The sequence below is a fragment of the Penicillium alfredii genome (genome assembly GCF_028826965.1).
Source record: "Penicillium alfredii strain IBT 34128 chromosome Unknown utg000009l_segment0_segment0, whole genome shotgun sequence".
NCBI lineage: Eukaryota > Fungi > Ascomycota > Eurotiomycetes > Eurotiales > Aspergillaceae > Penicillium > Penicillium alfredii.
The window spans coordinates 3,683,331-3,709,882 of NW_026622706.1; the positions used below are offsets into that span (position 1 = coordinate 3,683,331).

Sequence of the window (26,552 nt, forward strand, 5' to 3'; positions counted from 1 at the left end):
GAGACCAATTAGAATAATTGCAGTGATTCTCAAACAGCAGTAGTATCCAGGGCGCTAGCACACACTGTAAAGTAGTAAAGTAGTACAAGTGTCAAGGCGTGGACCCGACAGTAACCGACTGGCCTCGGCACGATGAAGTCAGCTTGAACTCACCTTCCCCAACCTCCGCATTCCTTTTCCTCCTTGCTCTTCCACCTTTGCTTTTGCTTCTTCTTTTTCTTCTTCTCTCTGCCTTTGGATCTCCATTGCGATCCTCATACTGTTCGCATTGCACCATGTCCCTTCCGGCACTGAGACGGCTGACCCACTCGTCTCCCCGCACTTTCGCCCGCATCTCCGTCTCCAGATTTCCCACTGTCTCTTCTCCCGTTCCCTCCACCCCGTCCATTCCTCGCACCCCTCGCTTTTCCACCATGGCCGCCCGTCAGTCTGCTGCCCCGGCAGTCCCTGCCGACAAGTCCTACGACCCCGAAATTCAGGACATGGCGAAGTACATCCACGAGTACAATGTGGATTCCGACCTGGCTGTAAGTTGTGTGATTGTGATCGGTCGCGGGCGTCGCTAATCATCGAGTCTATAATCGGTTAGTATGACACCGCCCGCCTGGTGTTCCTTGACACCCTCGGCTGTGGGCTGGAGGCCTTGAAGTTCAAGGAGTGCGCGAAGCTGCTCGGTCCCGTGGTCGAGGGCACCGTGGTTCCCAATGGTACCCGGGTGCCTGGCACGCCGTACCAGCTGGACCCGGTCAATGGCGCGTTTAATATCGGCGCCATGATCCGCTGGCTCGACTACAACGACTGTTGGCTGGCTGCCGAATGGGGTCACCCCTCCGACAATCTGGGTGGTATTCTCGCCGTGGCGGACTGGATCTCGCGCACCAACCGCGCGGGCGGCAACGTGGGCAATGGCAAGATCCTTAAGGTCCGTGACATTTTGGAGGCCATGATCAAGGCCCACGAGATCCAGGGTGTTCTGGCGCTGGAGAACTCATTCAACAAGGTTGGCCTCGACCACGTCGTCCTGGTCAAGGTGGCCACCACTGCTGTGGTCTCCAAGATGCTAGGTCTCAGCGAGAAGCAGACTGCCGATGCTATCACTCAGGCCTGGGTGGATGGCCAGAGTCTTCGTACCTACCGGCACTCGCCGAACACCATGTCGCGCAAGTCGTGGGCCGCTGGTGATGCGTGCCAGCGCGCTGTCAACCTCGTGCTGAAGGTGCAGAAGGGCGAGGGTGGTCTGCACACTGTGCTCTCCGCCCCTGGCTGGGGTTTCTATGATGTTCTGTTCAAGGGCAAGAAGTTCCAGTACCAGCGCCCGTACGGCACCTACGTCATGGAGAACGTGCTGTTCAAGGTGTCGTATCCGGGTAAGTGGAGTATGCTTCTTGTGATTCCGAATGGAGACTGATTTTGTGATACTTGTAACTTGTATGCAGCCGAATTCCACTCCCAGACTGCCATTGAAGCCGCTCAGGCCGTCAACAAGAAGCTGGCGGCCTTGGGCAAGAGCGCCAAGGACATCAAGGAGATCACCAACCGCACGCACGAGGCGTGCATCCGCATCATCGACAAGCAGTTCAAGGCAATGGACAACTTTGCCGATCGCGACCATTGTGTGCAGGTAAGCACTGCAAGGTGGAAATTGGGTTGGGAATTGGGCTGACTCTGGCGCAGTACATGGTGGCTACCATGCTCGCTTTCAACCGTCTCACGGCCAACGACTACGCCGATGGCTCCGAGGCCGCCACCTCGCCCTTGGTCGAGGATCTCCGCAAGCGCATTCACTGTGTTGAGGACCCGCAGTTCACAAAGGACTACCACGACCCGACCAAGCGCACCATCCCCAACGCGCTGACCGTCACCCTGAACGATGGCACCGTGCTCGACGAGATCTCTGTTGAGGCCCCGCTGGGCCACCGGCTGCGTCGTGAGGAGGCCAAGCCTGAGATCCTGGACAAGTACAAGCGTCATCTGCAGGCGCACTTTGACCAGGCGCGGATCGATGAGCTGCTGCAGGTGGGCTGGGACCGCCCGCAGCTGGAGAACTACGATGTCGACAAGTACGTTGACTTGTATGTGAAGGATAAGGCAGTTGCTTCTGCGTAAGCATGTTGGTGTGGTGTCAATTGAAAAGGCTTCGGTCAATTTAGACCGGAACTGACCCGTGTATGTTTGGTTGGATACATATTCTGGATAATATCTGCAAAATCGTATAGAGATACCATGACCAAGCGGCTTCTGTAGTGTCCGCTGGTTGCTTTATCCGATGTCTGGCTTGCGGCCACGTCATTGACACTGTCTATACCTGTAGTGTTATTGCATGGATACTGGTTCTACAGATCCATAGATATCCATGGGGTCTGGATGCTTATCTTGCTAGTTATGAAGACTTGAACCTGCTCGCGTGACGTTTCCACGAAATCTTGGTAGAAGGCCAAGAACACGCAGCCAAGAGACAGTAGACAGAAGTATCTCTTGCCTCTATCTGTCGATGGCTGGTTATTAGTTCCTCTCCAAAAACTGATCGGCTAGGGTATCATGCATAGACTCTCCGAACAGTCGAACAGACCCCTCCCTTATACCCTCGACTATATTTCATTTCAGTATTCCAATGTATACCGATCTAGAGAAAGATTATATGCATAAGACAACAAATCAATTACTTGCCCCGTCGAAGGGCAGGCAGATTGCCGGGCTGACTTGATCATCAAAGTATACTCGGACTCACAGTTAGCGGCTCGTTGATAGAATGAGTTGCCTATGGCATTCTGTACATTAACCTAAACCAAAAGTGATCACACAAATGTCTTGAAATTATCCCTGGCCATAGAATAATATCCAGGATGATTCCAAGATTATCCCAAGAGTGTAGAACAGTTTCCCTGTTCAGTGTCCAGCCCTAGTCGAACGACATCCTTCCATGTTCCTCAGAGTAATCATTAAATCATCATTAAACACCCCACTCCCAAGAAATAATCCAAGGACCAAATCACCAAGACAAGAAACGCCAACCCTCTGGCCCTAACCACACAATCCCGATCCCGACCATCTATCCCCGCCTCTGCTCCGCAGGCGAATACGAAGCTTGGCAAATTGGGCACCGGTACCGGCGATACTCGAACCACGCACTCAGACACGACAGGTGGAAGGCATGGTTGCAGCGGTTCAGCACGAGGATCGCGCTATCGTGGCTCGCGTCGAGCGGCCTGCAGGAGCCGGCGTCGAGCGGGGCCGGGGATGGATGGGGATACAGATGGCGATGGCTGCGGGGCAGGGATGGTTCGGGAGGGGGGAGGATGGAGGGGGGTGATGTGAGCGAGGAGAGACAGATGGGGCTTGAATGAAAGGGATTTGCGTTAGTATGAGTACCATAGTAAGTAATAGCAAGCACAGTTCTCTCTCTCCCAAGACTTCCATGGAATTCCACGGGAATCGATGTTTGGCAAAGCCGAGAGCCGCCACATATTAATTCCCTAAGTCAAGGCCAAGGACAAGAATAGCAGCGGTGTATGGGTCAGGCACGGTGACTCGCTAGAATCCCAAGATATTGGCATGGGTGGATGTCTCCGAATGCCCAGACACACACTGACCAGCGACGATCCCTGATAGGGCTGCCGCATGCTCCCCAGCCCTGGGCGTCCCCGCACGACATCATCGGCCAAGACGCCAAAACGGCAGGGGTCCGAGGCCAAGAGAGATGATAATAAAAGAAGAAACACGGCAAGTGGAAACGATAAGAACACGTATAAAAAGAGAAAGAAACATACCACATGTCTTGGGAGTATTGCTCGGCAAGCCCCGGGGCAGTCTGATCCTCAAGCCAGCGCTCCACCGAGACCTGCTCCATTGGCGAAGCCAGTGGGTGTGCCTCGGTAGCCGTTTGAGATACATGTCGTCGTCGTCGATGACACCACATGATCACACTCCAAAGAGGAAAAAAAAAAGACCAAAAGTCAGCACATTTCTGGCCGGGGACAAGACAAGGTTTCGCGATGCTTCGCGTGCATATGCGGGGGGGGGGGGCTGTAGCAATTCGCCAAGGAGAAAGAGACAAGAGAAAAAGCCCTTATTGTCTGTGCCGGGGTCCAGGCTCACATCGGAACAGCGCTGATCAGAAAGAAGAGCGCAATGGCGCCAATCACAACCCCGACAACCTCACCACGCGGGAAGGGTCGATCCATCGGGGGGCAAGCATGAGATGCCGGGGGATTCTCTCCAAGAGTGACAAGTAGGAATTCGAGGAAGGGTAAGATAGAGCCTTGTTACCCAATAAGAGGTTCCAAGAGAAATCAAGTGGAGGCGACGTTGGTCGGATCAGTCGGGAGGAATGGAGGTAAAAAAAAAAAAAAAAGGAAAGAGATAGTAACAAGAATAATGGAATAATCAAAATGCAGGGTCTCCAGGGCTAGCACAATCCCAGCTGGATGGTCATTCGTGAACCACGTTGGGAAATAGTCCGAACCGCGATAGATTGTTCTTTTGCCACCGAAGCAGCTGGCTTTCAAAACATAAAAACCACACCAGAGCACCCTGGGAAAACCGGGGCGATTTGAAGCCCACGCGGGCTCTCGGGCCTGAGGTGGGCGGGGCCCGCCAAGGCGATATCCCAGACGCTGCCAAGCGCTGGCGCTCTCTGGGCAACACGAAGGGGACGCGGAATGCCGCCCAGAACTCCCGCTCTTGGCGGTTCCGCGCACGCTGTGACCAATCGATGATGCCGGTATCCATGGATATCCTCCACATCGCATCCGAACCAAGGCCGAGCCCAAGTCGTGTGCGTCATGGCCGCTCATGGCCGTCTGGGCAGCCGCCAAGCTGGTCCGCCCCAACACCCGACGGCTGGTTATGTGCTCTCGTTGGCCGGTGGTAAATGACTTTCCCCAGACTTGCCATGGCGCATACGCTTCCTGCGAACCGGGATGAACGTCCCGATTGCGAGTTGGGTTTCGGAGTCGGAAGTATATATAGAGCCATGGATGCCTCCCGGGGAGAAAGAAAGAAAAAGGGAGGAAGAAAGAAAGGATAAGAAGAAAAGAACCAAAGTTGGAATTATCCGCGTGTACTTAACTCCCCCACAAACACAACTCACACACCTCCGACTCCCACACACACACACAGAGAGAGAGAGGGGTTACACAGTTCATCTCTTTCCAAGATCTTTGTGTCGGGTTATTTTCCCTCGGTGTATGGACTCTCACTCCCTTGAGGATACCATTTATATGGAACCCCCTTAAGAACCGTCCCATAGACAGTACACCTCTCTTTTCACCCTCATCCTCATTCTCCTACTCTTTCTCCCACACATCCATTCCAACCCGACTCAACAAAAGGATAGACTTTTTCCTTTTCACCATGTCCCAGGACCGAGCCGGCAAAGGCTCCCCGAGCCCTGAGGATACTCCTCAAATCCTGTCCCAGCCCGCGCATAGCCTGACCTTCGACGATGCCATCCGCGAGCTGGCCACCAACTCCGACGACGGCCTCTCCACCAGCGAGGTCAAGCGCCGCCTCGAGAAATATGGCGAGAACATGCTGGAGGGAGACGAAGCCGTTTCTTTTGCAAAAATTGTTATTCGACAGATTGCTAATGCCATGATGCTGGTAAGTGTACCCCCCCTTCTCCCTGCAGAAGAAGATCTATGAGTAATATCTAACATCCTGGGGGTGCTGTATAGGTTCTGATTATCGCTATGGCTGTCAGTTTCGGGATCCAGTCCTGGATCGAAGGTGGTTTCATTGCGGCTGTGATTCTTCTGAATATTGTTGTCGGAGTATACCAGGACTTTGCGGCTGAAAAGACGATGGATTCGCTGCGGTCTCTTAGCTCGCCTACTGGCGTGGTGTCTCGCGACGGCAAGACTACGACCATCCCGGCGAACGAGATTGTGCCCGGTGATATGGTTGAATTGAAAGTGGGCGATACAGTTCCTGCTGATCTACGGTATGTAATCTACATTCTATCTCCACTCTATAAACGACATCGTCAATGAACTAACTGGGTTATGCAGATTGGTTGAAGCCTTCAACTTCGAGACTGATGAGGCCCTCTTGACAGGCGAGTCCCTCCCCGTGCAAAAAGAGGCCGAGGCAGTCTTCGATGCCGACACTGGCCCGGGCGACCGCTTGAACATCGCATACAGCTCGTCGACAGTCACCCGAGGACGGGCCCGGGGTGTTGTAGTTGGCACGGGTATGCAGACCGAGATCGGTGCCATTGCTACAGCCCTACGCGGAGGCGACTCCAAGCGTCGCCCCGTCAAGCGCGGACCTGAAGGCGAGACGAAGAAACGCTGGTATATTCAAGCGTGGACGCTGACCACCACCGATGCGATTGGCCGATTTCTCGGCATCAATGTCGGCACACCCCTGCAACGCAAACTCTCTAAGCTGGCGTTGGCACTGTTCGGGATCGCCGTGGTCTTTGCCATCGTGGTCGCGGCTGCTAACAGTTTCCACGGAGACACCGAAGTGATTATCTATGCCGTCGCCACTGGCCTGGCTATGATCCCAGCTTGTTTGGTGGTTGTGCTGACCATCACCATGGCGGTGGGAACTAGGCAGATGGTGCAACGAAATGTGATTGTTCGCAAGCTGGACTCCCTCGAAGCCCTGGGTGCTGTTACGAACATTTGCTCTGACAAGACCGGTACGCTCACCCAGGGGCGCATGGTTGCAAAGAGGGCCTGGATCCCCTCCGTCGGAACCTACTCTGTCGGGTCATCGAGCGACCCCTTGAACCCCCAAGAGGGCGACCTGAGTTTGATGGCCGAGCGTCCGCTCCAGCTGGGAGCGGAAACAACCGGCGACCCAGCACAGCCAGAGGACCTGTTGAAAGACAACGAGAAGCTCGAGGCGTTCCTCAACGTCGCCGCCATGGCCAACCTGGCCCATCTCCACAAGAGCTCCACCGGCGAATGGCAGGCTCGTGGTGAGCCAACAGATATTGCCATCCAGGTGTTTGCGTCTCGCTTCAACTGGGGATTGGACCGATGGACCAAAGGCGAGAAGCCGATCTGGCAGCAAAAGGCCGAGTACCCATTCGACTCGAGCGTGAAGAAGATGTCAGTTATCTTCGCCAAGCGTGATGAAAGCTCCGAGAAGACTCCTCAAAGAATCTTTACCAAAGGCGCCGTCGAGCGAGTCCTCGAGGCATGCACGACGGTCAGCTGGAAACCCGATTCTGCCCCGGTCCCTCTGGATGATGACATCCGAGACGATATCCTGCAGAACATGGAGGCACTGGCCAAGGAGGGTCTGCGAGTACTTGCTCTGGCCGGCCGGGAGAACATTGGAACCAAAGAAGGCGAAGAGCCTTTGCCGCGTGAAGAAGTTGAGAAGGACCTGGTATTCTTCGGGCTGATCGGGCTGTACGACCCTCCCCGGCCCGAAACTGCAGGTGCGATCAGCCAGTGCTACAAGGCCGGCATCTCAGTCCACATGGTTACTGGCGACCACCCGGGGACTGCTCGGGCAATCGCAGCGCAAGTCGGGATCATCCCGTCCAACATGGACATGATTGCCAAGGACGTGGCAGACGCAATGGTCATGACAGCCGGGCAGTTCGACAAACTGACCGAAGACGAGATCGACAACCTGCCAACTCTGCCCCTGGTCATTGCCCGGTGTGCACCGAACACCAAGGTCCGCATGATCGAAGCCCTGCACCGCCGGGGCCGCTATGTCGCCATGACAGGCGACGGCGTCAACGACTCGCCTTCGCTGAAACATGCAGATGTCGGTATTGCCATGGGCCAGAACGGTTCCGATGTGGCCAAGGATGCGTCCGAGCTGGTGCTGACCGATGACAACTTTGCTTCCATCATCAACGGCATCGAGGAGGGCCGCCGCATCTTCGACAACATCCAGAAGTTTGTGCTGCATCTGCTGGCGGAGAACGTGGCGCTCGCTTTGACTCTGCTGATTGGGCTGGTGTTCAAGGACGAGAGTGACATGTCCGTGTTCCCCATTGCCCCGGTGGAGATCATCTGGATTATCATGATCACATCGGGTCTCCCTGATATGGGCCTGGGAATGGAGACTGCAGCCCCAGAAGTGATGGACCGGCCACCGCAAAGCGTATGTACTCCTTTCCGTCTGTTTTGATAAGTTCCTACTGATCACCATACTAACATTCACTTAGAAACAAGGTATTTTCACCTGGGAAATCATTATAGATACTCTGGTATACGGCGTGTGGATGGCAGCACTCTGCCTATCAGCCTTCGCCCTGGTCATGTTCCGCTGGGGCGACGGCAACCTGTCACGAGGCTGCAACACCGAATACAATAACCCATCCAACAGCTACAACTGCGATACGGTCTTCCGGGCGCGCGCCACAACCTTCACCTGCATGACCTGGTTCGCGCTCTTCCTCGCATGGGAGATGATCAACTTGCGCCGCAGCTTCTTCCGCATGCAGCCCGACTCCAAGCGCTACCTGACGCAGTGGATGCACGATGTGTGGAGCAACCGCTTCCTTTTCTGGGGCATCATGGCCGGTTTCATCCTCGCCTTCCCGATTTTGTATATCCCCGTCATCAACCAGAAGGTGTTCAAGCACACCAGCATCTCGTGGGAATGGGGCATTGTCTTTGTCGAGACAGTGCTCTTCTTCCTGGGTATTGAGGTGTGGAAGTGGTGCAAGCGCGTCTATTTCCGTCGTCAGGCTAGGAAGAATGCGGCCCGTGAGGGTGATCGTGGTGCCGAGCGCCGCGGTCTGAGGGATTTCAGTCGCTATACTACCATGGACCGGTCTGACACCCAGGCCAGTGATATGAAAGTAGAGCAGTCCATGGTTTGAAGGGGGGGGAGAGAGAAGCTGTAGATGATGATTTGCTTCTTTATGGGTTTCGCGTGCATGGGTGATGATATAACCCGGTGATTCTCGCTATAGATCTGAGTGTAGATTTGCGATTTGCATGAGTTCGTTACGAATCTTGCTGGAGTTTCCCAGTACCTTTCCAATGTTGCTCCAGAATTTTGCTTAGATAGATACCAACGATGTTGCATTTGAATTATGATTAGACACACATTAATAACCGATCACGAGCGGAAATATTGTAACAACGGACTATTATAGCGGAGCACATCGATGCACCTCTTTCCCCAATGTACACACGTCGATCAAGTTTCCTGGTATATGTGAACCCTTTCAAGGCGAGGTTTGACCATTGTCAGCCTCAGCCTCAGCGTCCCCATTGGCAACCCGCTTCTCCGGGTACTGCGTCTCCTCCCATTTCTCCCAGAAATGGGCACCCTTTCGCAGCGAGGTGACCGTCTCCCAGATCACGCAGAAGACGAACAGTGCCATGATTATAGACAGGATCTCAGTTGCGTCGAGGTGGTGGGCGAGAGGGAGGAGCACGATAATGATTGCAGTGATTGGGCGCATAGCCAGACGGAAGGGCTAGAAGGAGATAGTCAAGAGTTAGAGGGGCCTGGGAAGAAGAACAAGTCGTGATATTTGCATCCATACATACCTTGGGCAGAATTAGATTCTCACCATGGTCACTAGACCCATGCAACAGCGCAAAGATATACAGGCACATCATGCCGGCGCCCAAACCACCACAGAGAAGCCAGCGCTGCGGGTCCTCGAACTCTTCCTCCGCGACCGAAGCAGCGGCAACATGGCCACCAGCCAGCAGACTAGCAATGAGCGGCAGGTGAATAAGCGCCCACGAGAAAGCCGTGTAGACCGAGTTCCGCAGCGGATGGGTGCACTTCACCGCGCAGTCGGCATGGGTATACAACCAGTTCAAGCAGAACGCAATGATAAGAGTCCAGATGGCACGCATCAGCCGCAGATTCAGACCGATCGCCGCATTCGACCCGACGATGATCAGGTACAGGAACTCGCCGAGCGCGATAATATAGAACGCCGCGAACCGGTCGACCTCGTGGGGGATATCAACGGCCGTCGAGTACTTCGTGCGCAGCAGCTTCTTGGCTGCGGGCGAGTAGCAGAAAACCCACAGCATCTCCTCGACGGAAACGGCGACGGCCGCGGCGGCGATCTTGCCGCGCATCGAGACGGACTCGAAGTACAGTGGGATGTACAGGCACAGCGTGAGTGTTGACGCGCCTACCCACAGCCGTTGCTGCAGTCGGTGGTGGTAGCTTGCGAACGAGTATAGGAGATGCGCAAGGTTGCAGGAGACGCGCGCGACCATGTATGCTGCCACGGTTGATCGCATCGCGCCGATCTCTTCGTCTACTAGTGGTGCGTTGTTGCCGTAGACTACTAGCACGGCCATTACCCAGAGGATCAGTACGCGCTGCAGCAGGTCGTCGTTGTAGAAGGAGTTCATTAACTCCCGGAGATCGCTCCATACGTGCCATGACGGCGCGAGGATCAGCTGCACAGACGGACAGACAGATAATCAGTACAGTGACAAGTCACCTCGCACGGGCGCAACTTACAATGTACTTGGCGAGCTTGGCTCCCGAGATATCCTCGGTGAGGGTATCCGCAAAGTTCGAAAGAAGCGCCACATAGAGCAGATCGAGGAAGAGCTCAAAGCGACCTGCAATACTAGCAGTTAGCTTAAGATGTCTTGCGTGTGGTGTGTATTTTGTGATTCAGACCTGCTTGTCTCTCGCCCTCTTGGCGCTTCATCAACCGGCCGCCTTCAAACCATTGCAAGGCGCGCGGCTGGCGAAAGAGAAATCGATGCTCGGATTTCTGTTCCTCGCCCATTCTGTGTGCTTTTTTTCCCCGTGCAGAGCAATGCTGCAGACTCGTGCGCAAAGACGCGTTATGTGTGTGTCGCAAGGAATGCGCTCCCGCGAGATCTGCATCTGCGACTCGATCCAGGACCCACCGTTCACCCCCGCGACGGACGATCTGATTCGATGTGAAATTTTCGGTCTTTGCGGCAGCCGAGGGATGACCGATGCTGGAAGGGGAAGTCCCACTTTGAAGCCTATATCCTGGTGGAGACATTGAGATGGTTTAACTGGCGCAGTGCATCTATGGGGGATGTAGGGTACAAAATATTGTGGGTTTACTTTGTCATGCGAGTTGTGTTCATCGCCGTGCGGAAATTTTGTATTTCGCTAGATATAATATGTGGTAAGCTGGGAATAGTGGCAGCATGTAGATCACAGGGGCCACATGAATCTTGCCACTCCGGCCTAGCAACGCGAAAACCAAAATCTCGAAAACCGATCTTCAAAGCAAGTTGAGTCTAGTGCCGCTGCTGGAAGCGCTCTGGGAGAGTGCTTCCTCGACCCATGATTGCTCGAGTATTCTCCTGAAACCCGGACATGTCTTCGTCGCGGTTGTTGCTTTGCCGAACCAGCTCCTCGAAGCATTCCTCGAGGGTTTGCAGGTCAGACTGGAGGGCAGCCTGTTCGCTCTCCGGCAGGGAGGTATGGATATTGCGCGCCAATGCCTTTATAGCAAGGGTGGTCGCTGCCAAGGCGGTTTCCACGATGTGCTTGCTTTGATCCAGAGCTTCCATTTTCAGCTCAAGCGACTGTCGCTTCTCCCGGAACCAGAATTGGTCGTCCTGGCAATGCTGCATCCAGGCGCGAAGGGTTTTCCGTAAATCGGCGCTGCGTGGGGTGACGAGGGAAGATTGGTGTGGGCTGGAGCTGGGATAGAGATCGGGGGGCGGTAGAACGAGCAGTCACTATCCCTGCCACTGGCATGGCAGGGCCCTGTCGATGGTTGGTTGCTGGTTGCAGGAAGGATAGTCGGTGGCAACTGTCTGAGAGTCGTTGGTCTCGTCGTCACTATCAAGGCTATCAGCAGAGAGGCGAAGTCAATATATGAGACCCGGGGGCGGGGGGGGGGTATCTTACTGTTGCGACGACTGTGGCTGCGTGGATTCAAGCACTGCGAAGGCGTGAATCACGGCAAACTGAGAGCACGATGAGATAAGAGTGAAGAAGAAAGGTAAAAAGGTGAGATGGAAGAGAGTCTGAAGTGAGTTGGTTGGCCACCTAGAAAGGGTTGGCTGGAGAAGACTGTATATTAAGATGAGATAGCAGAGGAAAGAAAAACAGGATAGATAGTTCATAAGCTCCGTAGAGAGACAGGCTGCGAGGGTTATGCGTTAGTTGCAAAGAGATCTTGGATAGAAGTAAGATAGGGGAATTTAGAGGTGATGGCAGATCAAGAATGTAAAGAGGTAAAAGTAGGGAAAAGGTGAGAGAGACGCTTTTTATAGTGACTTTGAGTGTTATTTTTACGTTGACTAGTCTTGGTTTTCCTCATCCCCTAGTCTCTTTGGAGTGCCTGTGCCTCGAAGGTTTTCTATTCGCCGTGATCGAGCCGTATGATATTGCATTGATTCCACGCATGAGGTATCAATCGTACTTTTTTGTTGTAATTGTCGTAATAGTACAGGGTCATGAACACATTATAAATTGGCTACTCTTGTCGCTCGGTGCCGGTTCAGCCATAATTGAATCATTCGCACCAGGCCATCAATGTCCTCGGTGGTATTGCCAGCATGCAGACACACCCGAACTCGTTCCTTGCCGTCCGGAATCGTCGGCGGCATAATAGCGCGTACGACAAAGCCATGCTGCTGACAGAAACCCGCTAGCTGTCGGGGCAGTGATGTTCGCAAAGAGAAGATAGGAGATGTTGGGAAATGATCCACTTCGAAGAAGGTTGATGGTCCTGCCTGCAAGCCATCTAATTGGCGTCGGAGATGTTGGATGAGTTGTTGTAGCCGGCGTTGTAACTGCATACGGCTGTCAGTACCAGGCCAGAGCACGCTGGAAAAAATAATCAACTGCAGAAAAAGTCGCACGTACGGGTTCGGTGTCTCCTGAAGATAGAAGCTCGTATGAAGCGCGAATAGATGCCAGGAAAGGGAAGCCCAGCGCCGTAGTATAGATCAGACTCCGGGCGTAGTTGATCAAATAGTCTCTCGTTTCAGACCCACATAGAACCATGGCTATATTTAACCAAGGAGTTAACATTGAGTGGTTTGCATATCGATTGCAGCAGAATACATACCTCCGTGACTCGCCAATGCTTTGCCGAATGTATGCACTCGGATGAACATGCGATCCTGAATACCGAGTTCCTGCACAACACCAGCACCTCGGGGTCCGACCACACCAGTTGCGTGTGCTTCGTCGACAATGAAATATCCATTGCCACAAGGCAAGAGTTCGTCAACTGCCTTGACGAATGCTTTGATTGGAGCCACATCGCCATCCATGCTGTAGATCGACTCGACAACAATGAAAACATTGCGCGTGCCGTCTTTCACCCCCATATCCGCGGCAATCTGCGATGCGAGAACATCTCTCAAGCTCGATGGCGAGCTGTGTGCGAACATCTTTCGACTCCCGGCTCGAGACAGCCGCATGCCCTCATGGGCGCTGGCGTGGATGAGCTCATCGTAAAGAATCAAATCACCCGGCTGGGGAATACTGGAGAGGACCCCGACATTGGCATCGAAGCCAGAGTTAAACAAGAGAGCTGTGGGGGCACCGTGAAAGGCAGCCACGAACTTCTCCAATTCCTCCGCATAGACTGAATTGCCATCCAGCAGTCGGGAACCACCGCTGGCAAAAGGATATGATGCTGGCGCGTGGTTTAAATGAGCCAGGTACCGGTCTCGGTAGGCGGCAGATGTGGAGAGAGAAAGGAAGTCGTTGGAGGAGAAATCCACGGCCGTCTGGGGTAGCACCGTGAGCCGGCGACGGGCGGACTTGGTCTCTCGTCGCGCCAGAGCGTCCGTCAATGAGTCAATGAGTGTTGGCGGTCTGGTCGTAGACGACTTTGCGCGGGGGAATCGAGGATCCATGAGAATCAATTGAGGAGTAGTAGCCCGGTGGACAATTTTTCAGTTCTCCCCAGTAATGGACGGGTGTTCCTGGAGCATCAATGATCATCCCGATGGATTTTGTACCGTGGAACGTTGAAGAGACCAATCCGAGGATCAATTGAAGAAGTGCCGGGTATGCTCGGCTGTCATGTTGGGGGTTCTGCAGGATTCTGCGGAGGAAAAAAAAAGAGAAAAAGCAACGGAAAACATGGGGATAAATCGTTGGGCCTCAACCAGTAATTACCTCGGTGAAAGAAAAAGGATGAGGGAATGTGGAGTCGTGACATCAGCTTCTCCGACGGAGGGATCGACCCCAGAGATTTGACTCACTGCACTCTTCTTCCCTTCAATGGCTCCCGTCGGTGCTGCGCTGTGGCGCTCATTGCGCGCTCACCAGGTCTATGGTGCTAACACGGACGTGGGCAAGACGATTGTCTCCACGGTGTTGTGCAATGCCATCCAGCGCCAGAACCAGAAGGCGGCATTCCTAAAGCCCGTGTCGACGGGGGCATTGGACGATGCGGATGACCGGTAGGAAACATCAATCCATGCCAGAATATTGAACAGTCGCTGATTTCGGTAGGCATTTGCATCGCTATGCCGGGGGGACTCTGACCAAGTGCCTCTACCAATTCGATGAGCCGGTCAGCCCGCATATTGCGGCCAAGCAAAAAACTGTAGGAGTGCTCGTGTGCTACAATCTGAGACCCAAAGTTAACCGTGACAGATTCCTCGAGACGACGATCTGCTCGCGTCAATCCATAAGACACTTTCGGGCTGGGCACAGTCCAACATCGACTTTGCCCTGGTGGAAACCGCCGGGGGTGTTCACTCTCCAGGTCCCAATGGGAATTCCCAAGCAGACCTCTACCGTCCACTCCGACTGCCGATCGTCCTGGTGGCAGACTCTCGTTTGGGAGGCATTTCTTCATCTATCTCAGCATACGAGTCGCTGCTGCTCCGTGGATATGACATCCAATCGGTTCTTCTCTTCCGAGATGAGTATTATAAGAATCACGAGTATCTTCATGATTATTTCCGGAATAAAAGCATCCCACTGGTTGGGCTACCCGCGCCCCCTACCAGACCGGCAGAGCTGGACGCTAGTTCCCAATCTCGGGACGAGGAGGCTATGGCCACCTACTACGGAAAGGTCTCGCAGGAATCGGATATTTCGCGGCTTCTTGAAGAGATGTCGCTGAAAAACACCGAGCGGGTCCAACGCCTCGAAGAGATGGCTGACCGAGCCCGAGATGTGATTTGGTACCCCTTCACGCAACATCAAGGGATGCAAGCCAAGGATATCACCGTGATTGACTCGGCCCATGATGACTATTTCCAGACCTTCGGCACTGAGCGTTCTACCTCCAGCAGTCAGCTACAGCCTACTTTCGACGGGTCGGCATCCTGGTGGACCCAGGGCTTGGGCCATGGAAACCCGGAATTGTCTCTGTCGGCTGCCTACGCTGCCGGTCGCTATGGCCATGTTATGTTCGCAGGGGCCGTGCATGAGCCTGCGCTCTCGCTCGCGGATCGACTGTTGCAAACGATTGACAACCCTCGATTCACCAAGGTGTTTTACACTGATAATGGCAGCACGGGCATGGAAGTGGCCGTGAAGATGGGTCTTCGGGCAGCGTGCGCACGCTATGGCTGGGATGCCAGCCAAGAGCAAGTCAGCATCTTGGGACTCAAGGGTAGCTACCACGGCGACACGATCGGCGTGATGGACTGCTCGGAGCCGTCGACATTTAACCAAAAGGTCGAGTGGTACCGAGGCCGCGGCCACTGGTTCGATTTCCCTGTGGTCAAGATGACTGGTGGGACATGGAAGGTCGAGGTGCCCGAGGATCTCCAGACGGACTTGGGCCTGGCTCAGGAGTTTGCTTCCTTGGGGTCTGTGTTCGACCTTGACCAGCGGGTCGAGTCACCTACTGGACGACGCTACAAAGATTATATCAGGCGCACCATCGAAGATCTGGTGCACCGCCAGGGCATGAAGTTCGGCGCTCTGATTCTGGAACCTGTTATTCTGGGTGCGGGTGGAATGCTCTTCTGGTTAGTGACCGAATATCCCGACCTTCTTGTCCATTCCTGCAACAATCATACAAATACTGACAACTGCTCTGTGTAGTGACCCGCTCTTCCAGAGATGCCTGACAGACGTCGTGCGTGACCACCCAGAGTTATTCTCTGCCAAGGGCTCTTCCCCCAAACAATCACCATCGTGGTCAGGGCTGCCCATTGTTTTTGACGAAGTTTTCACGGGTCTCTACCGACTCGGTCGCCGAACCGCAGCATCTTTTCTGGGGGTGCATCCCGACATCGCTGTGAATGCTAAGCTTCTAACTGGTGGCCTGATCCCGCTCTGTACCACCGTCGCCAGCCAGGAGATCTTTGACTCCTTCTCCAGCCCCGAAAAGAGCGATGCTCTCCTCCACGGCCACAGCTACACTGCGCACGCAGTCGGGTGCACAGTGGCAGTTGACTCGCTACGGGCTATGGCCAAACTCGAAGGGGACGGGTCATGGGATGGATACCGCGCAGACTGGCGCGGTAGTAACCCCGTTAGAGGGGAGATGTCGGCCCCGGATGTGTGGAGTGTGTGGTCCCATGGTCTACTGCAGGATCTCTCCAGTGCACAAAGCGTGGAAAGTGTTTTTGCGCTTGGAACTGTGCTCAGTATTTCACTGCGCGATGCGCAGGGCGGTGGTATGTTCTCATCGCACCTATCTGAATATTTTCCCAATCTAATTTTGTATGTTACAGGATACACGTCTACTGCCGCTAAAGGGCTGCAGCAAAGACTCGCTGTCGGGGGCGACCAGTTCAATGTGCATTCTCGAGTCCTCGGCAATGTACTCTACCTCATGTCGAGCGTGACGTCGAAACCAGAGTCTCTGCGGGAGATGGAGGCCTTGTTGCGGTCTGCGCTACTGTAAATGGGACTCGATGCGGGATACATAAATCAAATAAAGATATTCCATGACTGCTAGTCCCCGGAAAAGAGTAGGAAGTAGTAGCGGACAAAGGTACCACCAATCTTCACCAACAATAAGTCCAAGAATACGATTTCCTAGAGAACAACTCTAGCAACACCCCATCTCTTCAACATCCACCAAATAGGCAACCAAAGACATGGTCTTATCCACCAGCGATGCACAATACAAGAAATATCTACTCATTCGACGGCGCAATCGACCTCATCGAGATAGGAATAAACTCCCCATCCTCATCATCCGTAATATTCCAATGCATGGAATAAGCACCATCATTACTGCCGGACTTCTTCGCATAGAATAGCGAGGTATATCCGCCATCGTCGGCTTCGACCAACAAGAAATGGCCGTACCAGACGAACTTGGTCGTCACCTGGCCCGTGGACGGGTTTTTGGTGAATCCCATCTTGTGGGATTTCGAGTTTGGGCCGGGGATGAAGAGTTGCTGATTTGAGAAGGGGGGGTTGTTGGTGCTGTTTGTGCTGCCGCTGCCGCTGCCACTGCCGCTGCTGGGACTGGCGCTGGCACTGTTGCTGGGGGAGGCGGGCGAGGTGCTGTTGGCGGGGTTTCCTTCTAAGGGGGGAGAGGATCCTCTAGTAACTGGGTGTTTTGGTGAGTTTCTCTGATCCTTTGGTTTCTAACAAACCTGGAGGGTGGGCTACTTACAGGCAACTTGTCCGACTGCTGTAGCATTGCTTGGTGTAGACTTGGAGATCACTGCATTGCCTTGGGTTTATGGTCAATGTATGTTCCAAGAGCCTTGAAGTGTATACCCTTCTTGGTACTCACCATCTGCGTAGTACATGGCTAACCCCCCAATATTGTCCCCGAAGGCATACAAACTGTACGTATCAGAGGACGAAGAGGATCGTGAGTTGATACTTGCCGCTAACCCGAAAGAACCAAGCAACAAGAAGGATAGACAGACAGCCTGAAACAGCATTTTTAGACTGATAATAGAGAGAAGATTGACGAGCAAGAAAGATGGTAAAGGAAAAGAGGGCTAGACAAGAATGCTCCAACAAAGGAAATTGATCATTTAACCCAAGAGATAAACTATCTAAGCCACGCGTATCCACAGCGATACATTTACCATATTATTTACACCTTTCATAAGGAAGATAGCAACCCGCTCATGCTTCCTCCTCTACCGGGAAATCCCCGGCGATAGACCCGCCAACTCAGCCTTGTCTGTACGGCCAACCAACGCGACAACGAAAAAAAGAAAAGCGAAAACACTCCTAGGCAGACAAGTATTGAGTCCGTGCTAAATTCCTCGCGTGGTTATTTCCGGTTCATCTACTCAATTCGTCCCCGGTGGCTTGCGTGGAGCTGACGTTGTGTGCAGGCTCTATACCCGAACCGGGTGTCAGATCTTGGACGTGGTGGATCCCGCTAGCCGTGCCGAATTGCGCATTCATGCTTAACCTTGCCCTAAATGAAGATTTCAGCCATCCGCTTGCTAGAATAATGTCTCTTTTAGAGTAACGCTCCAACTTTAACATATCTATGCATGGCGGTAAGAAGATTCTACTTGGATTCTACTTGGATTGCTTAGATTTTCTAGAAATAGTCAGTCTTATACTTAGACCAGGTGAACACGAGCCATAATTAGCGTGCATGATCTGCGGGTCCAGATAATGCTAACTTGGTCCCAATGTCTCGTCTCCCTGGCCCTATGTGCTTGTTAATGGGTACAATTTTCTTGGCTGTGGACTGAGATGGAGCCTGTAGGCCGCGTACCCCTGGACGGTCGTACTTCTAATCGACTCGAAAACAAGGATTAGAAGTCGCCTGAAAATAGGGCTGTGTTAGAGACTCGAAATACAATGAGGTTAATGCCCCGGTCCTTGTAAGGTCAGCTGGTGACAAACAGTACCCATAACTCTGAAGTATTTAGGCAATCCGTCCATGGCCCGATATTTCTTTTCTCTCATCATTTGACCTTCGTTTTGTTTCTTCCTTGGTACATATATTCAACTTTCTATTCTTTTTGTGGTCACCTACGCCCCAGAAGAGGACTGTAGGCAGTATGAGAGCTCGTCCGGCTTTCTCTCTTTTCCACGGCTTGATTGCTGTCGTATTCACGGCTAGTCTTCCCCAATCATCCGCGTCTATCCTCCCATCGGCATCTCTATATCCTTCTCTCCTTTCCTCATCTAGCAGCGCTTCTTTGAGTACATGTACTGGGAACACGGCAACAACTCGCCAGAAATGGTGTGAATACGACATCCACACCGACTACACTTCTATTGTCCCCAAAACTGGCGTGACTCGAGAATACTGGTTCAATCTTGAACATGTAACCGTTGCGCCCGACGGCCGCGCAAGATCAGCAGTCGCCATCAATGGCTCGATCCCCGGCCCAACCATCGAGGCCAACTGGGGCGATAATGTCGTCGTGCATTTGACCAACAGCCTGCCGGCCAAAATGCAAAACGGGACCAGTATCCATTTCCATGGAATCCGGCAATACTATACCAACCAGAACGATGGCGCGGTCTCGATCACTCAGTGCCCTGTCGCTCCCAACAACACAATCACCTACAAGTGGCGCGCTATGCAGTACGGCACGACCTGGTATCATTCTCACATTGGACTGCAGGCGTGGCAGGGCCTCTTCGGGGGTATTGTGATTCATGGACCTGCTAGTGCGAACTATGACGAGGACAAGGGTGTTGTTATCATGAATGACTGGGACATCAACACAGTCGATCAGTTGTTCATGACTGCTCAGAAAAACGGCCCGCCTACCTTTGACAATGCTTTGATCAATGGTACTAACGTCTTTGGGGCTGATGGTGCTCGCAACCAAACGGGGACTCGTTTCAACACCTCTTTTACCGCGGGGACATCCTACCGGCTTCGTCTGGTGAATGCGGCATGCGATACGCATTTCAAGTTTTCTATCGATAACCATACCCTGACGGTTATCGCTAATGATCTTGTGCCCATTGAGCCTTATAAAACTAACATCCTCAACATCGGAATGGGCAAGTATACTAATCTTCACCTTGGGTGTTTTGGGCATCCAAACTGACTGTTTATAGGCCAACGCTACGATATCATCGTCAATGCCAACCAGGCCTCGGTGGCAAAAAGCTTTTGGATGCGAGCCATTCCCCAAACAGCATGCTCAGAGAATGATTCAGCATCCAACATCAAGGGAATTGTATATTACGGAAGCTCACATTCAACCCCATCGACGAAGGGATACAGCTACACCGACAGTTGCGCCGACGAGGACATGTCCAACCTGACACCCATCGTGTCCGAGACCGTGTCGAGTCCATCATACAACAAATCAGAGCCGGTCTCTCTCGGCAAGAACCCCGCCAGCCTCTATCGATGGAAGCTCAACTCGACGTCGATGCACGTCGATTGGACAGTCCCGACACTATTGGAAGTCTACCGGGGACACCACTCATGGGCTAATACCAGCGGAGTCATCGAACTTCCCCACAAAAATGTTTGGACGTACGTCGTCGTCGAGACCAGCCTGTCGGTCCCACACCCGGTTCACCTGCACGGGCACGACTTCGTGGTAGTCGCGCAGGGCAGCGGAACCTACTCAGGGGCCGGGCCGACGCTCGCAAAGCCGCCAAAACGGGACACGGCCATGCTGCCGGAAAACGGATATTTGGTCCTTGCATTCAAGACCGACAATCCGGGCGTGTGGCTCATGCATTGCCATATTGGGTGGCACACCGAGGAAGGATTCGCGATTCAATTCGTGGAGCGGTATGGTGAGATCAAGGCGCAGCTTGATTACAGCGCCCTTCGGGGCAACTGTAGGAATTGGGAGGCATACCAGAACCGGAATAGGGTTGCAGAAGATGATTCAGGGATCTGAGCCCAATCCCTTTTGCGTATTTGTGTCCTCGGGATGTGGGTGGACTTGTGCACGAATATTGAGAATAATGAGGGGGCCAGTTATTATGAATCGAAATCATGCCTCTCGCGCAACACCCGACCCCAATGACATAAACCCCGGTCCACCGCGCATCACTGTCATCGTGCAGGTCGACCCCGGAGGCGTGGTGAACGGCCGGGGTCGTGGCCAGCATGTCAAATGAATAACATCTCCAAAACTTAATGCAGATGACTTGTTATGATTGGCCACCACAGCTATTAATATATGCGATGCTTGGCTTTTAGGCGACAAAGCTTAGCCCACATTTCTGTGCTTATTTTGACTAAATTTTTCTCGAGTGGCAACAATGCGCTTCAATCCGACGGGGGACTCCCAAGGCCTCAAGGCTGACAATGAATTGTACATTACTCGATGGAGCTCAGCAGGAAGTAATGTCGGCCTCGACAGAATTTTCCTTTTTTGTTCATCTCTCTTCTTTCCTTCTACATCCTTTATCTTGGACTTGCATCAGGATTCCATGGGGGCCATATGCAGCGGGCTGATCCTGGCTGGCGATTTATTCATGGTCACACGGTGCAAATTCTCATCGCTATGGCGGAGTACTATGGGCCAAGGTCGGCTACTCTCGGCCAGCCACAAGACACCGGCAATTCTTGTTATATAATGGCACACCGAACCGAGGCTGTGATTGGGTGGTCGGCGCCATAGGGCGGAGAACGAGCCCCACACTCGGCGCCCGGAAGTGGGCCGAAGACGCTTAATTCTTTGCTGATCGCAAGTTGGTAGCCGCATGCGAGCCTTTGTATCACAAACAGAAACTCGCTTGATGGACACAGAAGCCCATTTCTTTGGATAATGCAATTGTGCAATGAAAATTGCCCCGATAAGATCCCTGGTCTCTTTCTCTCCCCCATCCTTCCAGAAGTTCTGGGCCCCGCAATTCCTTGCCCCAACTTCCCCCTAGTAAAAAAAAAAAAAAAAAAGGGCGCGTGGGTGCGGGGAGTTCCGGTTGGGTAACGCGACGTTGAGCTCCACCCACGGTTGACTCGAGAATTTTCTGCGCCTACAAAGCTCTTGTCTCTTCTGTGTTTTTTACCTTTTCCAATCTTTACCCTGGCACTCCCAATCTCCTTCACCTTTTTACTCTGTGCCGGATCTATTACATCGCACTGAGAGCACAATGATCCTCGACGGAGTGACGCCGCAGCACGACACTGTCGACTCGGAGACAGGATATGGGGAAAAGTCGCTGGACGACGAGAAGCCCGTCGCCCCACGTTATGTCGACCCATTCGGCGACGAGGAGGGTGCCGAGGTCAAGTATAAGACTATGGAGTGGTGGTAAGTTTGACGACTATCATAGCTGTCAGCAGGCATGCGGAAGCAGATTAGCTGACTCTGGTGATTCTAGGCAATGCGGAATGTGTGAGTGTCTACGAGGGAATGCGCAGAATACCTCTCGCAAAAATATCTGACCGAGCTCTAGTCATGATTGCCGAGTCTGTCTCGCTGGGAGTTTTGTCTTTGCCAGCAACCCTCGCCCAGCTGGGTCTCGCCCCGTGAGTGTCGAAAGCCTGGAGAAAGCAATAATCGGGCCTCTATATTGACTGGCTACAGAGCCATTGTTCTAATTATCGGACTGGGACTTCTCGCCACATACACCGGATATGTCATCGCACAATTTCGCCAGCGATACCCGCACATCCAGAACTTGGCCGATGCAGGAGAGGTTCTGCTGGGAGCATTTGGACGGGAGCTGTTCGGGCTGGGCCAGCTGCTGTTCTCGATTTTCATTATGGGCAGTCACATCTTGACATTTAGCGTCATGATGAACACCGTGACTGAGCACGGCACTTGCACCATGGTCTTCACCACTGTCGGGTTTGTGATCTGCATGGTCTGTTCGCTGCCGCGAACCATGAAGAACATGACATACATCTCCTGCATGTCTTTCGCCAGTATCCTGACTGCTGTGATCATCACGATGATTGGCGTCGGAGTCCAGGGCAAGACCTCCACCATCAAGGCCACAATCGACACCGACCTATTCCACGCCTTCACTGCCGTGACGAACATCGTCTTCGCCTACTGTGCCCACGTCGCTTTCTTCGGTCTGCTGGCGGAGATGAAGGAGCCCAGGGACTTCCCCAAGGCTCTCCTTATGCTGCAGTCTTTCGAGATTGTCCTGTACACAGTTGCCGCCGTGGTGATCTACTACTATGCCGGCCAGTCTGTGGAATCTCCCGCTCTGGGATCCGCTGGCCCCGTGCTGAAGAAGGTTGCCTACGGCATTGCCATCCCAACTGTACGTGGTCCTACTGTGTCCTTTTTGTCACGAATCTTGTTTACTGACAATATCCTAGATTATTGGAGCTGGTGTCGTGAACGGCCATGTCGGCCTAAAATATATTTATGTTCGCCTTTTCCGTGGCTCGGACCGCATGCACAAGCGCGACCTGGTCTCCATTGGCTCGTGGGTGGCCATCGGCCTAACCTGCTGGATCATTGCCTGGATTATTGCCGATGCCATTCCTGTTTTCAGCGACCTGCTGAGTCTGATTGTAAGCTACACTGCCACTTCACTGTCACTTTTCTTTTCAAGTCTACATGCTAACCACAGTTCTTTTCTTTTTACAGAGCTCGCTCTTTGCCAGTTGGTTCAGTTGTATGTTTCTACTCTATCTCTATCTGATTATCCCCAAATCTATTGACTAACCCTTCGACAGACGGTCTCGGTGGCGTGTACTGGCTGCACCTCAACTGGGGCCAATACCTCTCCTCCCCACGCAAGATCTGCCTTACGATCGTCAACGTTCTGATCGTGGTTATTGGAGGCACTATGGTAAGTTGATATTCTTATACAAATTTCTCTTTTTGTCGACAGCCACTAACACAAGTTTTAATGCAGTGCGGTCTTGGTCTCTACGTCTCCGGAAAAGCGATTCACGATGATGCCTCCAGCAACAGCTTCTCTTGCGCCAGCAATGCGTAAGTCTAGCTCGAGTTGGTTGCACGTGGAAATGATTGATTTATATATATATATATGTAACGTGTGCTGTGATGTTTATACTTCATCGTTCTGTCTATATGTGGCATCGGCATGTTTTGTACAAGAGTTTAGCATTGATTGAACATAGAATTTGCGCGGCGCCTGATGATTATGGGCGTTGGGATCTGCAAAAATGTGTTTATCCGAGTAGACGGAGCGGCTTGGGTGGTAGCTTTAAATTGAACCTCTCCACTGATCCCGTAGCCTTTTGAATATCGGTTTACAGACGTAACGGGACACTGAATTTATGCTCGAACTGGCATAGAAAGTAGCCATAGGCTCCAACGAGCTTAGATGGAGGATAGTCAGCGAATGAGCTTTCGATTTATCGTCCCATGAAACAATAAACCACAAGGTTATTGGTTCCTAAACAGCAAGTCGGGTTGCATGTTGTGAACTACAAAATCACCCGGCTAGGTCCTTCTCATGTGCGTCGCCGAATAATTACACTGGAGCGATATTGGCCTAGAAAGCATGCGGCTCTGACGATAATTTTGCTGCGCCTATAGACCTTGTGCTGTGCCTCTAGGCAGAAGTCGGGGCTGGGCTGGGGATTGACTGAGATAACCAGTAATATCTTAACTTTCGTTTCGCGATACGAAAACTGCGAACATTATTCGCCTTTGAAGAGATTGGTCTTCATGCCATGATCGGAGATATCTTCCATTCCTGTTCTCGAACCCCCGTCTTCAACAGAAGCACAAGAATATCTTCTCAACTTGGCCCGACGCTATGATGCTTTCGATCAGTTGATTTGTGCTCTGGCTGCCACCTTGATATTACCAATGGATAATCGGTTCGGTGCTTTCATCACTTTGCCTAAACCCATTCGCGGCCATGGCTTGCTCCAGCACACCGAAGTAAATCTACTCAGACCAAATCCCCACATTTTCTGAGATTCCTCGGTACATGGCCCTCTCGGCCATATCGGGTCTGCTTCCCTCGTTTTTACTTGGGAGTTTCTGGGAGCCAGGTAGATCTTGTAATTTGGCTAGTGAATGGCTCAATCCTGCCTTGAAAGAAATCACATCGACGCTGTCTCAATTGAAATATTGGCGAGTTTTATTCGAAACTCGACATAAATTACTTTAAATACTTTATCAGACATTTGGTACCGGGATACCGAGGGGGAAAGATTTTCATCTTCATATTTAGAAAAATATCATCATATCGTCTCATAACTAACCCAAGGCCATACCAGGCATCCTTTCGTGATCTTCATCATGTCCCAATCTCATACCTGTGATCTCGGAGCATCAAAGAGAAACCAAACCAAAAGACATGTCAAAACAGAGGCATCGTCGCAGTATTGACATAGTCAACATTATCCGGCGCCGACTCAATCCGCTCATGGCAAGTCCCAAAGATCTGATCCCACAGCCGAGTCTGCTTCCCATAGTTATGACTCTTGCGCCAACCCTTGCGATGATGCAAATCATGATCCTCAATCACAATCTCCGCATCGAACATCTGCAACAACCAACTCAACGTCGACGGCACCGTCAAATGCAGCCTCAGCCCACTGTGTCCAAACACCTCGGCAAAGGCTACATATGCATGACACACCCACCACTCATAGAACCCCATCGGCAGACCCATCAGCTTCAGACTGAAGTACGTCATCATCGGCACGCCCACCATGTCAAAGAACTCCTGCTCGTGGTCTGCGTACGCGGCAAGCAATGGGTTCGGGTGTTTGGTGAGGTGGTGCGTGCGGTGGTATTTCCATAGGAAGCCCACGTCGTGCATCAGACGGTGGTACCAATAGAACCAGAAGTCGAGGACGATTCCGTATAATCCGATTTCCAGCGGTAGCCAGGCCCAGTTCATTTCCGAGGGTAATTGGCTCGCATTGTAGGACAGGTAGATTGACAGGATCAATCGCGAGCCCGTAGTTTTGTACAGCGATGTCACGACCTTGGCAACCCCGACGTCGGGGACACCATCACGCTCATGCTTATCGCCGTCGAGGAATCCATAGATATGGCCCAGCCGGCGCAGGATATGCACCTGGTAGATGACGGTGGCGTTAAAGGCCAGGAAATACAGGTTAAATGCGGCGATGGGACCCAGCGTGCGGCCCGTGTAGAGCATGTAGGTTTGGTGCGCGATCAGTGGCAGCGCAGAGTAGAAGAGTACCCAGCGCTGCAGAGACCACTGCGGCATGAACGGCACGCGCTCTTCTTTGGCGTGCACGGGCACCTCCTTGTCGAGGGCGATGGGGTGGGCGTTCAGTAGTTCCAGGAGCCAGTGGTTGTGGTTCCATTCTGAGCGGTTGGCGGTACGCCATGTGGATTTCATGGAGTCTTTTGAGGCGGGTTTGGTATCCATGGTGGATGGCAAGTGTCCAATTTTGATTGTAGGATACCGTCATGGTAGGCCAGGGCCTGGTTTATATCATGGCTCTATAGTGGTATGGGTATAGAGGTATACCCGGATATCTCCACCCCCGCTCCATGTGAAGGACATTTTGACGACACACTTATCCCTGTTGTGGATCAAGTCTTCCCCAACAAAAAAAAAGATCGGATCAAATATGGACAAGGTGGATTGAAGAGGCTCCATGCTGTGGATTGGGTCCCCATGTGAAATTCTCCGCACGAAAGATGCCGAGGGAGTCTCGGGTATCCACCCATCCTTATGAAGAGCGTATTGTGGGCTGTACTGAGATCATTGCATACGATGTCGCTTAGGGTTCGATGGATGTTGTTTCTGGGATGTCTTCATGGTATAGTGATGCAGATGATGTAGCCTTGTACAGCGCCAACTCCGCAAGTCAGCCTCGGTTGCCGGGTATCTGACAAGACTGTGACGCAGAATGGTTGACGCCTTGC

At 52.6% G+C, this 26,552-nt stretch overlaps 12 protein-coding genes across 12 annotated transcripts; 5 read left to right on the forward strand and 7 right to left on the reverse strand.

Annotated features, from left to right (window-relative positions):
• Positions 1-275: 275 nt before the first annotated feature.
• On the forward strand, positions 276-2,106 carry NUU61_007308 (putative 2-methylcitrate dehydratase; the record flags this gene model as incomplete). Its single annotated transcript, XM_056657833.1, has 4 exons — positions 276-527; positions 590-1,367; positions 1,437-1,621; positions 1,675-2,106. The coding sequence occupies 4 exons, from the start codon at positions 276-278 to the stop codon at positions 2,104-2,106; spliced, it is 1,647 nt and encodes a 548-aa protein (XP_056510633.1).
• Positions 2,107-3,049: 943 nt separating this feature from the next.
• On the reverse strand, positions 3,050-3,916 carry NUU61_007309 (RING finger protein; the record flags this gene model as incomplete). The annotated part of the gene is made up of 2 exons (XM_056657834.1): positions 3,050-3,335; positions 3,768-3,916. 2 exons carry the CDS (start codon positions 3,914-3,916, stop codon positions 3,050-3,052), a joined length of 435 nt encoding a protein of 144 aa, XP_056510634.1.
• Positions 3,917-4,428: 512 nt separating this feature from the next.
• Positions 4,429-4,728, reverse strand: NUU61_007310 (uncharacterized protein; the record flags this gene model as incomplete). Its single annotated transcript, XM_056657835.1, has 1 exon — positions 4,429-4,728. One exon carries the CDS (start codon positions 4,726-4,728, stop codon positions 4,429-4,431), a length of 300 nt encoding a protein of 99 aa, XP_056510635.1.
• Positions 4,729-5,352: 624 nt separating this feature from the next.
• Positions 5,353-8,800, forward strand: NUU61_007311 (uncharacterized protein; the record flags this gene model as incomplete). Its single annotated transcript, XM_056657836.1, has 4 exons — positions 5,353-5,601; positions 5,676-5,941; positions 6,009-8,076; positions 8,141-8,800. The coding sequence occupies 4 exons, from the start codon at positions 5,353-5,355 to the stop codon at positions 8,798-8,800; spliced, it is 3,243 nt and encodes a 1,080-aa protein (XP_056510636.1).
• Positions 8,801-9,151: 351 nt separating this feature from the next.
• Positions 9,152-10,699, reverse strand: NUU61_007312 (uncharacterized protein; the record flags this gene model as incomplete). The annotated part of the gene is made up of 4 exons (XM_056657837.1): positions 9,152-9,406; positions 9,480-10,358; positions 10,423-10,526; positions 10,588-10,699. 4 exons carry the CDS (start codon positions 10,697-10,699, stop codon positions 9,152-9,154), a joined length of 1,350 nt encoding a protein of 449 aa, XP_056510637.1.
• A 490-nt stretch (positions 10,700-11,189) lies between these two features.
• NUU61_007313 (uncharacterized protein) lies at positions 11,190-11,528 on the reverse strand (the record flags this gene model as incomplete). Its single annotated transcript, XM_056657838.1, has 1 exon — positions 11,190-11,528. The coding sequence occupies one exon, from the start codon at positions 11,526-11,528 to the stop codon at positions 11,190-11,192; it is 339 nt and encodes a 112-aa protein (XP_056510638.1).
• Positions 11,529-12,368: 840 nt separating this feature from the next.
• NUU61_007314 (aminotransferase class I/II-fold pyridoxal phosphate-dependent enzyme) lies at positions 12,369-13,775 on the reverse strand (the record flags this gene model as incomplete). The annotated part of the gene is made up of 3 exons (XM_056657839.1): positions 12,369-12,698; positions 12,772-12,914; positions 12,977-13,775. 3 exons carry the CDS (start codon positions 13,773-13,775, stop codon positions 12,369-12,371), a joined length of 1,272 nt encoding a protein of 423 aa, XP_056510639.1.
• Positions 13,776-14,145: 370 nt separating this feature from the next.
• Positions 14,146-16,738, forward strand: bioDA (adenosylmethionine-8-amino-7-oxononanoate aminotransferase; the record flags this gene model as incomplete). The annotated part of the gene is made up of 5 exons (XM_056657840.1): positions 14,146-14,327; positions 14,380-14,473; positions 14,524-15,854; positions 15,931-16,508; positions 16,566-16,738. 5 exons carry the CDS (start codon positions 14,146-14,148, stop codon positions 16,736-16,738), a joined length of 2,358 nt encoding a protein of 785 aa, XP_056510640.1.
• A 235-nt stretch (positions 16,739-16,973) lies between these two features.
• On the reverse strand, positions 16,974-17,738 carry NUU61_007316 (uncharacterized protein; the record flags this gene model as incomplete). The annotated part of the gene is made up of 3 exons (XM_056657841.1): positions 16,974-17,395; positions 17,462-17,521; positions 17,585-17,738. 3 exons carry the CDS (start codon positions 17,736-17,738, stop codon positions 16,974-16,976), a joined length of 636 nt encoding a protein of 211 aa, XP_056510641.1.
• Positions 17,739-18,827: 1,089 nt separating this feature from the next.
• NUU61_007317 (uncharacterized protein) lies at positions 18,828-20,648 on the forward strand (the record flags this gene model as incomplete). Its single annotated transcript, XM_056657842.1, has 2 exons — positions 18,828-19,788; positions 19,846-20,648. The coding sequence occupies 2 exons, from the start codon at positions 18,828-18,830 to the stop codon at positions 20,646-20,648; spliced, it is 1,764 nt and encodes a 587-aa protein (XP_056510642.1).
• A 1,201-nt stretch (positions 20,649-21,849) lies between these two features.
• Positions 21,850-23,661, forward strand: NUU61_007318 (uncharacterized protein; the record flags this gene model as incomplete). Its single annotated transcript, XM_056657843.1, has 8 exons — positions 21,850-22,010; positions 22,081-22,094; positions 22,156-22,228; positions 22,287-22,974; positions 23,033-23,230; positions 23,307-23,334; positions 23,396-23,511; positions 23,578-23,661. The coding sequence occupies 8 exons, from the start codon at positions 21,850-21,852 to the stop codon at positions 23,659-23,661; spliced, it is 1,362 nt and encodes a 453-aa protein (XP_056510643.1).
• Positions 23,662-25,002: 1,341 nt separating this feature from the next.
• Positions 25,003-26,049, reverse strand: NUU61_007319 (sterol desaturase family protein; the record flags this gene model as incomplete). The annotated part of the gene is made up of 1 exon (XM_056657844.1): positions 25,003-26,049. One exon carries the CDS (start codon positions 26,047-26,049, stop codon positions 25,003-25,005), a length of 1,047 nt encoding a protein of 348 aa, XP_056510644.1.
• Positions 26,050-26,552: the final 503 nt, after the last annotated feature.